At 49.4% G+C, this 15,302-nt stretch overlaps 2 protein-coding genes across 2 annotated transcripts; one reads left to right on the plus strand and one right to left on the minus strand.

The window, feature by feature from the left end:
- Positions 1-3,946: 3,946 nt before the first annotated feature.
- LOC119269313 lies at positions 3,947-5,205 on the minus strand. Its single transcript, XM_037551108.1, has 4 exons — positions 4,991-5,205; positions 4,693-4,886; positions 4,413-4,571; positions 3,947-4,323 (listed from the first exon to the last, which is right to left on the minus strand). Exons 1-4 carry the CDS (start codon positions 5,118-5,120, stop codon positions 4,180-4,182), a joined length of 627 nt encoding a protein of 208 aa, XP_037407005.1. The 5' UTR covers positions 5,121-5,205; the 3' UTR covers positions 3,947-4,179.
- A 116-nt stretch (positions 5,206-5,321) lies between these two features.
- On the plus strand, positions 5,322-6,666 carry LOC119269312 (psbP domain-containing protein 6, chloroplastic-like). Its single transcript, XM_037551107.1, has 3 exons — positions 5,322-5,724; positions 5,855-6,171; positions 6,254-6,666. The coding sequence occupies exons 1-3, from the start codon at positions 5,397-5,399 to the stop codon at positions 6,422-6,424; spliced, it is 816 nt and encodes a 271-aa protein (XP_037407004.1). The 5' UTR covers positions 5,322-5,396; the 3' UTR covers positions 6,425-6,666.
- The last annotated feature ends 8,636 nt before the right edge of the window (positions 6,667-15,302 follow it).

Consider the following 15,302-nt stretch of genomic DNA (forward strand, 5'->3'; position numbering starts at 1 on the left):
GGCGGTGACGGCGACGACGGGCGGCGGGGGCGGCGAGGGCGGCGCGCGATGAGGCGACGGGTGCGGCGAAGAAGTTTGGATCGAGAAGAACTACTGGTGGGCGGAACTAATTTTTTCGTAGGTTCCACATATATAGGAGGGGTCTTTAGTGCCGGTTGGAGCCACCAACCGATACTAAAGGCCAATTTTCGCCAGGCCAAGGGGCGGGAAACGTCCCCTTTAGTACCAGTTCGTGCCACAAACCGATACTAAAGACCCCCCCCCCTTTAGTACCGGTTGGAGCCACCAACCGGCATTAAAGGTTGTGCGCTGCCACCGGCGGTGCACAATGTTTAGTCCCATCTCGTCGAGCGAAGGGCAGCCGCACTGGTTTATAAACCCAGCCGCGGCTGCTCCTTCGAGCTTCTTTATATAGCAGGCTTCTGGGCCTAATTAACTAAGGCGCTATGCCCTGTGAGCCTGCTGGCCCTTCTGGGCCTGCATTTGCACACTCTAGGTCTGGCACGCCCACTGGGCAGCGTGCCAACAAATTTTTTATATAGTTTTTTCTTTTCTGCATTATTTATTTTCTTCTACTTATTTTTGAGTAGTTTTTTATATAGTTTTTTTCTTTTCTGCATTATTTATTTTCTTTTATTTATTTTTGAGTAATTTTTTTGTATAGTTTTTTTATTTTCTGCATTATTTCTTTTCTTTTATTTATTGTCTTCTGGAAATTGAATGTTGCATACTGAACACAAAAGAAGTCCGGAGTTCAAATAAGTTTAAAAACATTGAAGTGGCCGTGTAACATATGAGTTCTCGTCCGAAACCCTGATACTCCGAAAGAGTTTGTCTAGTTTGTACACGAAGTGCGTTCAGTTTTTGCCGCGACCCTCTCTACTCTTTCGCGCATGCTATGCGGGTCATATGATGATACCATGCCAAGTTTCAACATTTTCAGAATTCATTTTGTAGTGATTTTCAATTTCACGGTCATTTAGCTCTCTTAACAATTAGGTAAATGACCGAAAAACAACAAATGATGTCAGAACATGTTGGAAATTGATGACGTCGCTTTGAATGCTGCATACTGAACACAAAAGAAGTCCGGAGTTTAAATAAGTTTAAAAAACATTGAAGTGGCCGTGTAACAGATGAGTTCTCGTCCGAAACCCTGATACTCCGAAAGAGTTTGTCCAGTTTATACACGAAGTGTGTCCAGTTTTTGCCGTGACCCTCTCTATTTTTTCGCGCATGCTATGCGGGTGATATGATGATACCATGCCAAGTTTTCAACATTTTCAGGATTCATTTTGTAGTGATTTTCAATTTCACGGTCATTTAGCTCTCTAAACAATTAGGTAAATGACCGAAAAACAACAAATGATGTCAGAACATGTTGGAAATTGACGATGTCGCTTTTAATGCTGCATACTAAACACAAAAGAAGTCCGGAGTTCAAATAAGTTATTAAAAATAAAAAAGAGGTGCAATGCTGGTTAATTGCTTCAAGCCATTCGGAATAGTGTAGACTGCACTGCACATAGCTCAGTGCAATCTATGCTATCCCGCAAGGCTTGAAGCTAATCAACATGCAGGTGAGCATTGAAACTCTTCGTCATTGTCTGTGCACTCACGGCTTATAAACCGCTCATATTGCCTCTCTCTTGGCGAGGTGGGACTAAAAATCAGATTACAATGAAACTCTAGTACCGGTTCATGGCATGAACCGGTACTAAAGGTCTTTGTGGGGGCCCCAGCCTGACCATAGCCTGACACAGCCTCATTAGTACCGGTTCGTGGCATGAACCGATACTAAAGTTTGCCCACGAACCGGTACTAATGATGCCCGCCCGCCTAGCCGTTGGAACCGGCACGAATGATCACATTAGTGCCGGCTCAAATTCAAACCGGCACTAATGTGCTTCACATTTGACCCTTTTTCTACTAGTGCACTATGGTCCCACGTCGAGCTTCGTGTTTTCTCCACAGCCACAGCATCACGGTCCCTCATCGAGCTTTGTGTTTTCTCCACAGCCACAGCAGCACGGTCCCTCATCGAGCTTTGTATTTGAGCAAGAGCAGCCGTCACAACCAGCAGGTAAGTGTCTTCATTTTTATTGTTTTCAATATTAATTGAGGCGACCTCATTCTTCATGACTAAAAGTTCCATCATGCAGGAGCCTACGGATATCATGCGTCTATGTCAGCATCACATGATACGTGGGGGAGTGATCAACAACCCGAGAAGACATACATGCTCAGATGTCGCAGCACACCCAGTGGATGAACATGTATTCGACTCCTCCACCAGGCCCCACACAGGATACACAACATGACCAGGGAGAGTCTGAAATTCCTCCTCGTAACATTAGGCCACCTAACAGGTTGGGATGGTCGCCGCTTCAGATCCGCCTTCCCGCCAGGCCAGACGTCGTCACTGACGCTTCCATCTATCAGTAGAGACATGACCATCTACTTATGTATGAGACTTATGTCTATTCTATGTATGAGACAAATGACTATGTACTTATGTATGAGACATATGCCTACTCTATTTTAGTACTCTGTTATCCGAACTACAACATCATATTTAGATAGAACATAATGCTCATACAACAAGACAGTATAAACAACTAGATAGAACTACATCTAAATTAACGGTACGTACGACTAAACTTACAACATACATCATAAAAATTACATGAAGTCATCATCGTCATCCTCCGTCGATGCAGAACTCTTGCCCTTCGAGGATGCAGAACTCTTACCCTTGGACGATGCAGAACTCTTGCCCTTCGAGGATGCAGTACTCTTGCCCTTGGACGATGCAAAACTCTTGTTCTTTGACGATGCAGAACCCGGAAGCGGCGGCATGAAGATATCATCTTCGTCCTCGCTCTCCTCAGTCCATAAAAATGGATGCTTTTCTGCAGTCCTTCTGAAAGTTTCACTCTCCGGCTCCACTACCTTCTTCCACCTTGCATGCAACCTAAGAAGTTCTATACGTACCTCCTCATAGGTCCTTTCAGGCCACCCAGACATACGTAATTCATGAGCCAACTCATTTATTATGGTGTCACTACCAGTGAGTTCATCCCATGGAACTATCCTATTGTCCATCTGAAATCGGTAGCTAGCCTCAGAAGAGTCCTGCTCATCTCAGGGTGAAAACTACGATCGAAAGGATAATGGGACATCTCAACTACACTACACTGGAATGCTTATCCTCCTCTGTCTGAAGGGGGTTTTATATGTAGGGATGAGAAAATGGCGGGAAAGAACGACTGCGGTATGGCGGGAAACGATTGGCGGGAAACGGGTGGCGGGAAAGAGTTGGCGCGAACATATGGCGGGAAACGGGTGGCGGCAAAGAGTTGGCGCGAACATATGGCAGGAAAATTTTGCGGGGAAAGGGTTGCGCGAAATACGTCATAGTTTATAAAAAAATCCGGAGATCGTTCGGGACAAAAATGATGGCATGCACCTGTCAGCCCACAGCAGGCCAATTAGTCCCTGTCGGCCCACAGCAGGCCAATTAGTCCTTGTCAGCCCACAGCAGGCCAATTAGGCCCTGTCGGCCCACTACTGGCCGACTGGACCTGAACTGGTAGCCGATAGGCCAATCGGCCAGCTGCAAGCCGATAAGATCTCAGTCGGCCTGCTGTGGGCCGACTAGGTCCACTCGGCCTGCTGCGGGCCGACGGTGTATTATTTTTGAAAATTATATTTTGGGTGTAATATTTGTGCAAATTAATAAAAAAAATGTATTATTTAAAAAAAATTAGCGTCAGGTGGTTCAGCCACCTGATGACTGAAGAGTGCGTGCAGTCGAACATATACAGATGTATATTTTAGAGTGTAGATTCATTCATTTTGCTTCGTGTAGTCAATGTTGGAATTTCTAAAATGTCTAAAACGGAGGGAGTAGTGCTGGTGCAGTATTTTTCGAGCGAGTCTTGTGTAGACAATGCCTGACTTTTATTGTCACGTTCCTCCGTAGATAATTTATGTATGGCTTCTATCCATGTGAATCTTGGTAACTATTCTTCGGAGTATAACTCAGTGTTGCTGCTAAGAGCACTACTAGTATTGTGCTACAGATTCTTATAACAAAGGAAAAGCCATAATCAATCGATGCAAGCTATCCTAACAATGTACTGGGCTAGTATCATGATCGAGGTCTTCTAGGAGCTATTAGTTGGCAGTGGTCTGATCCTCCGTCTTCCTGTTGATGGTGATTCCCTGATCCCTCCTCATCGGCGGCAGGCGTTCCTTCTCCTCCTCCACCTGCTCCAGCAGCACCTGCAGCTCCGCCTCCGACAGGCTCTCCAGCCGTTTCTGCAACGAAAACAGTTTTAATGGTGGTCAGTCACAAGTCACAAGTCACAACTTGTTTCTTGTTGATGGCAGAGGGGTCACTAGCTCACCTCCATGACTTGCTTCTCGTAGTTCCTGAGCTGCGTGGCGTAGGTCATGTCCTTGTTGGCCACCCGGATCATGTAGGAGGAGATCCACCCCACCGTCATCCCGAGCACGATGAACAGCTGGACCACGTTGCCGGCTTGCAGGGGGTCCACGCCGACGAACTGCGCGCGGTCAGGGAAAGGGTTTGCGATCAGGTTCAGGTAAAATACAAACATGTTCTTCATCATCGTTGGCAAATCGAGCAGCTGCCGGATTTTGCTAGAGAAATGAAGAGGAGGTCACCTCGAGGCCGGACTTGAGGCCGTAGCCGAGGAGGGTGACGCCGACGCCGATCAGCAGCACGTCTTTCCTCGAGTACCCGAACTCCACCTTGTCATCCGTGGCTTTGGAGTCATCCACGCTGCTTCTCAGCGCCGAGCGCCTCCTCTGCCCCACGGGCCTCTGCAGCAGCACCTTCGATCGCAGCACGGTTTGGCCTTTTGCAGAACATAACAAGATCAGTTTGTTAATAATCCATCTGCTCACTGGATTCGTGCAGCTCATTAGCACAAGAAAGAGCATGGAGCAGAAGCAAGAATACCAGAATGGCCGGAGTGCAGGCAAGCCGTCTGGCCGAAGCGGAGACCGCCGGCGGGCGCGGCGGCGGCGGCCCTTCCAGCCGACTGTGGAGAGACGCGAAGGACGGGGGCGGACAAGGCTGCAGGCGCCATGGTTGCCGAGTAATTCCACCGTTGCTGCTCGGCCGCACACCCGCCCTCTGGCTCCCTTTTATCCCACCTTATCCTCGACGTGCTGACTGACTGAGGGGGCGCTGCTCAGCCGCGTCCCCGGCACCTCTTCCGTACACGTACACGTACACAAACTCGCCACATCGAGATCAAGAATGCGAGCGCGTCGACAAGGCCAAATATCACACTCGTCTGGATAAGAGTGGCCGTTCTTCTGACCCTCCCGCGCGCGAACCCGTGGCCCTCGCGCGCTCGCTCATGGCTTCTTCCTCCTCTTCCGTCTTCTCCCCGCTCCTGCGGCCTACGCTCCGGCTGCGGGTCGCCTCCTGCGCCACGCGCTCCTCTGCTCTCCACGCTGTGTCTGCGGACAACGCTGCCCCTGCCCCGCAGTCGGCGCCTCTCGCGGTTGCTAGCCACAGGAGGGAGCTGGTGGTGGGGACGGCGCTCGGTGCGCTGTTCTCGGCGACGCCGCTGCCCGCGGGAGCGCGCGAGGTCGAGGCCGGCAAGTACCTGCCGCCGGCGCCGGCCAGCCCGGGCTTCGTGTTCTTCAAGGCCACCACCAAGGACACCCCTGCCCTCCGGGCTGGTGATCACTCGGTTCTTGCTACTTTCTAGCTATCTCCATGCATTGTTCCTTGTTAGTGCTAGTACCTATCTTGCAATCTGATGCACCCTGTCGATTAGTCAACTGAGTTGAGTTTTGTCATGAAATTCAGGCAATGTGGAACCATATGAGTTCATCCTGCCGCCCACCTGGAAGCAGCTGCGAGTGGCCAACATACTCTCCGGCAATTACTGCCAGCCCAAGTGCGCGGAGCCATGGGTGGAGGTGAAATTCGAGGACGAGAGGCAGGGCAAAGTGCAGGTGGTGGCCTCGCCGCTGATCCGCCTCACCAACCGGCCGAACGCCACCATCGAGGACATCGGCAGCCCCGAGAAGCTGATCGCCTCCCTGGGGCCCTTCGTCACCGGCAACACCTTGGAACCCGAGGAGATCATCGAGGCCTCTGTCGAGAAGATCGGCGACCTAACTGTAAGTCGCCGTCGATAACTCACTGAAGGTGTTGCTGAAACCTGAATTCCTGATGCATGGGCGTAAATTATTTGTGATGCAGTACTACAGCTATGTGCTGGAGACCCCACTGGCACTGACGGGCTCTCACAATCTGGCCAAGGCCACGGCCAAGGGGAGCACGGTGGTGCTCTTCGTCGCGAGCGCCAGCGACAAGCAGTGGCAGTCGTCGGAAAAGATTCTGAAGGCTATGGTAGATTCATTCCAAATATGATTGCAGCAAGTGCAGGCTTGGCCTCCAGACCTGGACGCGCGGGTTTGCTTGCTTACTGCTTCCACGAAAGAAAATGGTACCTGTTTTTGAGGCTTGGAACAGTTGTAATGAGCAACTTGATCGACTAAGGTGACTATAAGCTTGTACACTAGCTTTTTATAGAGGTTATTCCAATGTACACACTGATCAGAATCAGCTGGTATCTTCTTCCCAACAGCAAAAATGTTTGAGTTTGAATATTCTACCATGCACGTGAGGTACCATGCAGCGTTTGGAGCATCTCTAGCCAATCTCTTAAAAGACTTTAGAGAGTAAAAATATATTTCAAGGGCCTAAACTGGATCTAGCCGATCCTTATTAGCATTAGAGGAGTAAAACATTTACACCTGGCGTCGGTGGCCCCTTAATTTATTCGACCGGCGCCACTCTCCCCCGCTCGACCGCATCCACTCCAGAGCGGCCATCCCTTTCCTCCACCAGCCACCATTCACCACTGCAGTCGCCTGGCACCACCCGCCGCTCCTCGTCCTTGCACTGTTGGATTCGACGCGCACCCCCACCGGATTCGATGCACCCATGCCCGGCGCCGTCGTATTTTGTCGGGGTTCGTCAAGCGTAGCCACCCGGAGCTCGTTGCGCCGCCTCGTGGTATGTATTCCTCCTCTTACCGCTTGCATTGTCACCCAACCACCAGCAGATCCTCGTCGGCCATTCGAGCGGGCTCAGCCCTAGCCCGACAACTCGACGTGCCTCTGCCGATCATCAAGTGTGATGACTGCTGGCGGCTGATTCTGTGCCAGGTCTCGAAGACGATAGATTATTCCGGATGGGTTTTCTTCAAGTGCGAAATGGACTGAGTGCGTTTTTGTGCGATAGTTCTTTGGTTCAACTAAAATTTGTGCTTAGACTTAACCAAGTCTCAGTCAAGTCACATAACATATAAAAGTTTAAAAGAAAATTTTAAACGGATCTTCATGTGAGATCTCACGAATAAAGCATCGACTGAGACTTGGTTAAGTACCCAATCGACTGAGGTTTAGCAATTCCATTGTTTGTTTTTCATGCAAGAGCACTGCATGTCTTTTCCATTGAGATGGGAGACAAACATCATTTACAACCGAGTACAGGGCAGGCAATCAAATGTGAGATCAAACCCTACCCCACTGCTGCACAACTAGTGTACTTGAAATGTAGGCCCGCCATAGACATGCGCTAAGGCCCCTTCTAATGTTCCACCATGTATAGATGCTAAGGCTGTCAAATCGGCATAAAATCGGATGGTGCAATCTAATTAAAAAGAGAGAGTACTTTGATGACCCCATAAAAATGATACTAAACACGTGTACCTAGATGGAAATATAATTCTAAGTCTACAACTAATTAAGTGAAGGATGCTTAGCACCCAAAAGCTAAACAACTATGCATTGAGGACATTGAGTGGCAACAGCTCGAGCTCCGCTTTGATCGTGGCAACCGCCAGGCCTGGTAGGGATGACTTATGCACAACCATTCTGTTGTTATGTTCTAGCCAGATGACACCACAAGGTAACATAGACAACCATGGTTAGCTCTTTCCTCCTAAAACGCTCCACCGCTAAGCTCGACGTGGGCCACCACTCGAGGATCCTGCTCCTTCCTAAGGGTATGACACAGTGCAACTGCAGTAGCAGAAGCAAGTGGTATCAGACCTTCCTTGTGAAGGAGCAACCAAGGGCGTCTTTAGTTGCCCTCTTAGAGCCCAACCAGCCCTGTGTGCAATGAAATTGGCATGTGTGATTGCCTACATTCACTGTTTGGGCTGCATAGCACGAAACTTAAAGTACCTCCTAGCCAGGCCCGCAAAGAATGTGCAAATCGGCAGTTTCCAGCGAGTCAAGCTTGGGCGATGCACGAGAGCACGCGTGGTGGGTCCAGGAATGCAACCTCATTCGGTCTCATACCTCGTGCACCTGAGGTTTCAAGATAAGGTCTACACGAAAAAAAAAGCACATCGATGTTGTAGTTTCATTCAGGCGATCGGTTCATAGTTTCATGTATGGTAAATATTTAATTTTGTGTTCATATTTAAAGCTATTCTGGACGAATTTTATCAAATTCGTCGCGCGACTTTCGTGTTGCATGTTTTCTGTTTCCATGATCGTAGACGAGTATATCTATATCTTCCTCGTGATTGTACATATGCATATGTGTGGTCTGATTTAAGAGGCTACTTAATCGTTCCTCTAGGACTTTGTCCCGCGTCCTGTTACACTGACGCCAGCAATGGTGTTGGGGATATAACTATTAGGTATAACCCGCCCAGGAGGGGCCGGGTCATACCACTGACGACTTAAAGATGAAGATGGCGGGTCATGAAGGAAGCCCATTGAAGGCCCAAGACCCAGAGGCGACTTGAGGCCCAAGAGGATGAACCGCCATATGTATAACTTGTATTGTAAGGCAAGTTTAGTTAGTCACCGAGCCAGACACGTTGTATATGAGCCGGTCGGGACTCTGTTAGCCGCCGGGCATCAACCTGTGTATATAAAGGGGTGACTCGGCGGCGGGTTAACTCAAGAAACAACAAGTCGAGAACTAGGTCAAGAGGATTCGCTCCCTGGTAATCGAAACACAAGCAAAACAACCTCAAACTAGAGTAAGCCTTTACCTCATTGCGAGGGGCCGAACTAGTATAAACTCTCTGCGTCCTTTGTCCCGATTAACCCCTTTAAGCTAACCTAGTCGCGATGGCTCCACATCTAAGTTCTTTCGCTAGGACATCTGCCGTGTTAAACCCACGATAGTTGGCGCCCACCGTGGGGCCAGTGCACGGTGGTTTCGAGTTCTTAAAGGGCGACTTCGCAGGGATCAAGAGATATGCCGTGGGCCGGATGACCAAGAGTCGTCGCGACAAGCTCTACATTGACGATGCGGGCTGGGACCCCGAGGCCGGCTCAATCGAGTATGGGTACCGGGTCCCCTTCGGCGCAATCCACGTCTTCATCGGCAAGATCGGCGAATCAGGCCCTGAGCCAGACATCTGCACTGACATCGTCGAGGCGGCTCAGCGTGCACGACCCGCCAAGATCAAACCGTTGTGAAGCACGCCTTTGTGGGTTTCATCCATGGGGCGGAACTTGAGAAAGGATCTGTGTCTGCTGGTGAGACGGCCATCTACTCTGATGGTGAGTCATCAACCGGAGAGACCGATTCAATGTATCAACTATAGGACGGCCGGCTTGGGGGCTGTTCTGATGGTGACAGTATTCCGGACCCCTATGAGCAGCCGAACAGGGTTGCAATCTTCATGACTGGTACACAACCAGTGCTCGGTTCAACGACCGCCGTGGCCATGACCTCCAGCTCAGCGGCTGCAGCAACGGCTGTGGCTAGCGGCTCCGCGCCCCCGCCGGCTCAGGTTCTGACCGAACTGCTGGATGCTTTGGCAACTTTGATGGGGGCGGAGGTGACCCCGGACACTCAAGAACAGCATAAAGTGGATGTTGTGAAGCTATGAGATGAGATAGCTTAGGCCAATGAAGAGTTGGAGGCTGAAAACGCTAGGATGGCCACGGAGCAAGCTGCTTTGGACGTTCAGGCACAACAGATTCATGCAGAATCTTTCCGGCTTACCTTGGATCGAAACGCTTCAAATGCCAACATGAGAAGGAGGCACCAAAGTCGCTTACCTTCGGATTACGACGCGAGAAACCTCTTCAACACACCTGGGGCAGGGACCAGTGACCCGCCTGTGATGAATCGGGCTGGTGAAGTACCGGTGACAGGAGCGCCGGTTCAACCATGAGTTGCTGACCCGCCCCGCTTGACTCCACCTCAGCACGCTCCGACACCGCCGGGTCACTGTTCCAATCCTCTAGATAACATGATTGCTGCGGCGACACGATCGGCGGCTCTCCCGGTGGAAGGCGAGTCTCCAGCCGCGATAGAGATGCGAAGGGCCAGAGAGCTTCTTCAGACAGTAGTGGCTCAACAGGCGGCTTATACATACAATTTCAAGTAGTGAGCAACACCGTAGCCAACCCCGTAGGCATTGTTGGGGAACGTAGCATGCAATTTCAAAAAAATTCCTACGATCACGCAAGATCTATCTAGGAGATGCATAGCAACGAGAGGGGAGAGTGTGTCCACGTATCCTCGTAGACCGAAAGCGGAAGCGTTAGATTAACATTGTTGATGTAGTCGAACGTCTTCTCGATTCAACCGATCAAGTACCGAACGTACGGCACCTCCGAGTTCTGCACACGTTCAGCTCGATGACGTCCCTCGAACTCTTGATCCAGCAAAGTGTCGAGGGAGAGTTTCGTCAACACGACGTCGTGGTGACGGTGATGGTGAAGTGATCCGTGCAGGGCTTCGCCTAAGCACTACGTGAATATGATCGGAGGCGTAAACTGTGGAGGGGGCGCCGCACACGGCTAACAATGTTTGTTGTGTGTTCTAGGCGCCCCTCCCCACATATATATAGGTGGGAGGGGGAGGGGGACAACCATGGGGCGCCCCAAGTAGGAGGAATCCTACTTGGGGGTCTCCTCCAATTCGGCCTCCCCCTTTCCTTATCTCCGAAGGGGGGAAGGAAAGAGGGGAGAGGGGAAAGTAAGGGGGGATCCTATTCCCTCTATTTCCTTTCCTCCTTCCCCTTTCCTTTCTCCACTTAGGCCGGCCCATACGGGGGTGCACCAGCCCCTTAGGGGCTGGTCTGTCCCGTCGTAGGCCCAATAAGGCCCATATCTTTGCCGGGGGGTGCCCGAAACCCCTTCCGATGACCCGATACATACCCGGTACCCCTGGAAAACTTCTGTGTCCAAATACTATCATTCTATATATGAATCTTTACCTCTCGGCCATTTCAAGACTCCTCGTCATGTCCGTGATCTCATCCGGGACTTCGAGCAACATTCGATCACCAAATCACATAACTCATATAATACAAATCGTCATCGAACGTTAAGCGTGCGGACCCTACGGGTTGGAGAACTATGCAGACATGACTGAGACACCTCTCCGGTCAATAACCAATAGCGGAACCTGGATGCTCATATTGGTTCCCACATATTCTACGAAGATCTTTATCGGTCAAATCGTTATGACAACATAGGTTATTCCCTTTGTCATCGGTATGTTACTTGCCCGAGATTTGATCGTCGGTATCTCCATACCTAGTTCAATCTCATTACTGGCAAGTCTCTTTACTCATTCCGTAATGCATCATCCCGCAACTAAATCAATAGTCACATTGCTTGCAAGGCTTATTATGATGTGCATTACCGAGAGGACCCAGAGATACCTCTCCGATACTCGGAGTGACAAAACCTAGTCTTGATCTATGCCAACCTAACAAACACCTTCGGAGATACCTGTAGATCATCTTTATAATCATCCAATTATGTTGTGACGTTTGATAGCACACAAGGTATTCCTCCGGTATCCGGGAGTTGCATAATCTCATAGTCAAAGGAATATGCATAAGTCATGAAGAAAGCAATAGCACTAAAACTTAACGATCATTATGCTAAGCTAATGGATGGGTCTTGTCCATCACATCATTCTCCTAATGATGTGATCCAGTTCATCAAATGACAACACATCTCTATGGTTAGGAAACTTAACCATCTTTGATTAATGAGCTAGTCTAGTAGAGGCTTACTAGGGACACTGTGTTCTGCCTATATATCCACACATGTATCAAGTTTCCGGTTAATACAATTCTAGCATTAATAATAAACATTTGTCATGATATAAGGAAATATAAATAACAACTTTATTATTGCCTCTAGGGCATATTTACTTCAGGCATGACCCGGCATGCAGTGGTGTCGATGCTCAGACTTTGGTGGATCAGGCCAGGGCGCGTCGGGAGGCTGAGCTGGCGGCTCAGTTAGCAGCTCAACAACAATTTCCGGTTTATCCATCAGCGTCTGTGGAGGCAGGAGTGACCTCTAGAACCTTGGGAGTGCCATGTTTAGTGCTGGCTCTATGCAACGAGCGATTGCCTAAGGATTTCAAGGGCCCTCGTAAGAGTGCCTAACTACATAGTGGATCAGCCCCCAGAGGCTTGGATTGAGAGCTATGAGATGGCTATGGAGATGTTGGATGTCAGTTATGTTGCATGTGCAAAGTATTTCACCATGATGTTGGACGGGCTGGCTCGTAACTAGTTGAAAGGGTTGCCTGCTAACTCCATTGGTTCATGGGCTGAATTGAAGACCCGTTTCATTCAGAATTTCAAGGATACATGCAAGCAATCCATGTCGATTCTTAATTTAGACACTTGTGTTCAGGGCGAAGGAAAATCAATGACCCATTGGGTGTGGCGGCTCTCGATCTCCTCTCCCGCGTCTTGCTGAAGTGGCGTCATCGTCGCCATCGCTAATCTTGGCCTCCTCTCCTGCATCCTACTAAGCTGACGCTGCCATGACGTGCACACTCTATTTATTCTCCTCTATCCTCTGCCTCAGCGCCCTCCTATTCGTCCATCCACATGGACTTTTTCTGCGGCGACGACGCTAGCAACTAGTTCGTCGTGTCAACAACGAGATCACTCGCCCGCGACCCCGTGCTCGTCGTGTCAGATGCACTACCGCTGCCTATCTGCCTTCTCTCATGCGTACTACTACATTGGCACCACCGCCGATGTTGTTCCTCCCAGCCTCCTCTCTCGCGCATTGTTGTTGGAAATATGTCATAGAAGCAATACTAATTGTATCATTATATTTTCATATTCATAATTATAGAGTTTATATTCTCTGCTATAACTGCTATGATCCTGAAATATGCGATTCGTTGGAAAACTCGTATGCACGTGTGGAATGATAAATGGTAAAATAAAAGGTTCCTAGTCTTGCCTTTAGGACTAGCTCAAGTGTTGTTGGTGATCATGTTTTCCGGATCTTAGGATATCTGTAAGTGTAACGATAGTTTTAAAACAACATTGAGATTATGACGTTAGAAGAACGGTCATATTAAATCGATCCAAACTTGTTTGTTGTGGATTAAGTTAATATCATCTGTAATCAATTGTAATAACACGGAATGTTAACATGTGGTTTTGCTCCTTAGACCATGAGAGTATCGTAGTCACTTCTTACCACACGGTGGGATTTCGGGTTGCTCAAACGTCACCTGTAACACGGCGATCGTAACGACAACTTACATGTTCATCAGAAAATTTGACAAGGGACTAGATAGATCGATAGTGGGATTTGCTTCTATGACGAAGGAGAGATATTCTTAGGGCCCTGACGACATCCATCATCATCTGTCTAGACACATGTGACTTCATCACGGGGATGCCGGAACACAATAACGAGAAAGAAGAACAAAACCGGTAACGAGGATAACGGTATAGTGAGCATGTGATGACTTAGGAGGATACCGACGCATCTTGGGTTTTGTGGAGTATCAGAAGCAAAGGGAACATCACATGATAACCAAAGGTTCACTCGAATATCATTTATGTGCTCATAAGGATCAATATGGACGTCCACGGTTCTGCTGTCGGTCATTGAACGAATGGTTTCGTTCATATCTATGAGTTACCGAACCTATGAGGTCACAAGCTTAAGGAAATCATGATATTCTAAGTGTTAGTAGGATGAGCGTGATGAAAATATATTTTTGGAATTGTTTTATTAATATTTGGAATAATTTCGAGAGGATCTGGAAGCGTTTCGGGGGTCATCGGAAGGGTTTCACAAAGTATCAGGTAATACCGGGTATTATCGATAAATACATATAGGTGGAAAATGTTTTTGGAGATGTTAAATTATATATAAAAGGGTCTGAAAATATCTAGAACACTTTTATAGGTGGAAAAGAAAAAAATATAGACTAGCCAAGTGGAGCGTGATTTGTAGGCCGAAAGACCAAAGACAACACCTGGAAAACATAAAAGGTCTCCAAAAGCGACGTCTTTAAGAAGGAAACAGTGCACAAGCGTCGTCAGCGCCCAATCCAAGATCATAGGTTTTCACCCTGGAGAAAGATCGAGTTCTCAAAACAATACCTTCAACAAGGCAATTGCCAGGCACAACCACTGAAGGCAAAACCTTAGGTTTTTTACCCTGAAAGTCACGACTCGCTACCCGAGGAGCACCACCAAAATATGAAATCCTCTAGTGCCGTCGCCCCCACTTGACACTGTTGCTACTGAAAGTTATCAAACACCTAGCTGACTCCATCGCCTTCAAGGGCCCCCTCCGCCTTACTGATCCTCCGATCTCAGCCATCAAGAGTTTCTCCGCTGTTGTCTGTGCCATGGAAATCGAGATGCCGACATGTCCCATGGTGTAAACAAATAGCAGAGCTTCGCGTCACGCCCTCCTGGAGCCACATAGGCTGATATGGACACAAACGACCAGATACTATCCGATCCAGATATCCTTGGGCAAGATCTCCGGCAGTAGTTCCGGAACACGTCGACTGCCAGATCGAGGAGGACCAGTCAAGCAGAACGTTGCCGTGATGCGATAAGAGCACAAGGCCGTCACCACACCGCTGCCTCCACCAAGCTGACGCAATCGACGTCACGGCGGAGGACATTGGCCCACGCTGTCCATGGCCCGCGGCTCCAGGCGCCATATCTGACGGAAACGGCAGCGGCCGGCCCGCCCCGCACTCCAGCGCCGCTCTCGAGCAACGTCAGTACGGTGCGCAGACGAGGAGGCAAGCCACCGCCCCGACCTGCCGGAACCGAGCAACCGCCCAAAACATCGTCGCCGCTGGTGTCAACAAGGGAGACTCCGCCGTGCCCGAGGACGCCCCCACGACGCGAGCAAGGTCCCCGCCGCCGCCGTCGGTCGCAGCGGCTTCGCCTTGCAGCTTCCTCCGGCAGCGGAGGAGAGGAGGAGCGCTTTTTTTGGTGGCGGTGGCGGTAGGAATC

This window comes from Triticum dicoccoides, chromosome 3A (genome assembly GCF_002162155.2).
Source record: "Triticum dicoccoides isolate Atlit2015 ecotype Zavitan chromosome 3A, WEW_v2.0, whole genome shotgun sequence".
Lineage (NCBI taxonomy): Eukaryota > Viridiplantae > Streptophyta > Magnoliopsida > Poales > Poaceae > Triticum > Triticum dicoccoides.

Excerpts from the sequence above, each read along its gene's own strand:
- LOC119269313 (XM_037551108.1), bottom strand. The coding sequence starts at position 5,120 with ATGGCGCCTGCAGCCTTGTCCGCCCCCGTCCTTCGCGTCTCTCCACAG. Across the intron at positions 4,572-4,692 it reads GCCTCAAGTCCGGCCTCGAG|TTCGTCGGCGTGGACCCCCT; the intron begins GTGACCTCCTCT and ends GACCGCGCGCAG. Across the intron at positions 4,324-4,412 it reads ACGAGAAGCAAGTCATGGAG|AAACGGCTGGAGAGCCTGTC; the intron begins GTGAGCTAGTGA and ends TTTTCGTTGCAG.
- LOC119269312 (XM_037551107.1), top strand. The coding sequence starts at position 5,397 with ATGGCTTCTTCCTCCTCTTCCGTCTTCTCCCCGCTCCTGCGGCCTACG. Across the intron at positions 5,725-5,854 it reads CACCCCTGCCCTCCGGGCTG|GCAATGTGGAACCATATGAG; the intron begins GTGATCACTCGG and ends CATGAAATTCAG. Across the intron at positions 6,172-6,253 it reads AGAAGATCGGCGACCTAACT|TACTACAGCTATGTGCTGGA; the intron begins GTAAGTCGCCGT and ends TTTGTGATGCAG.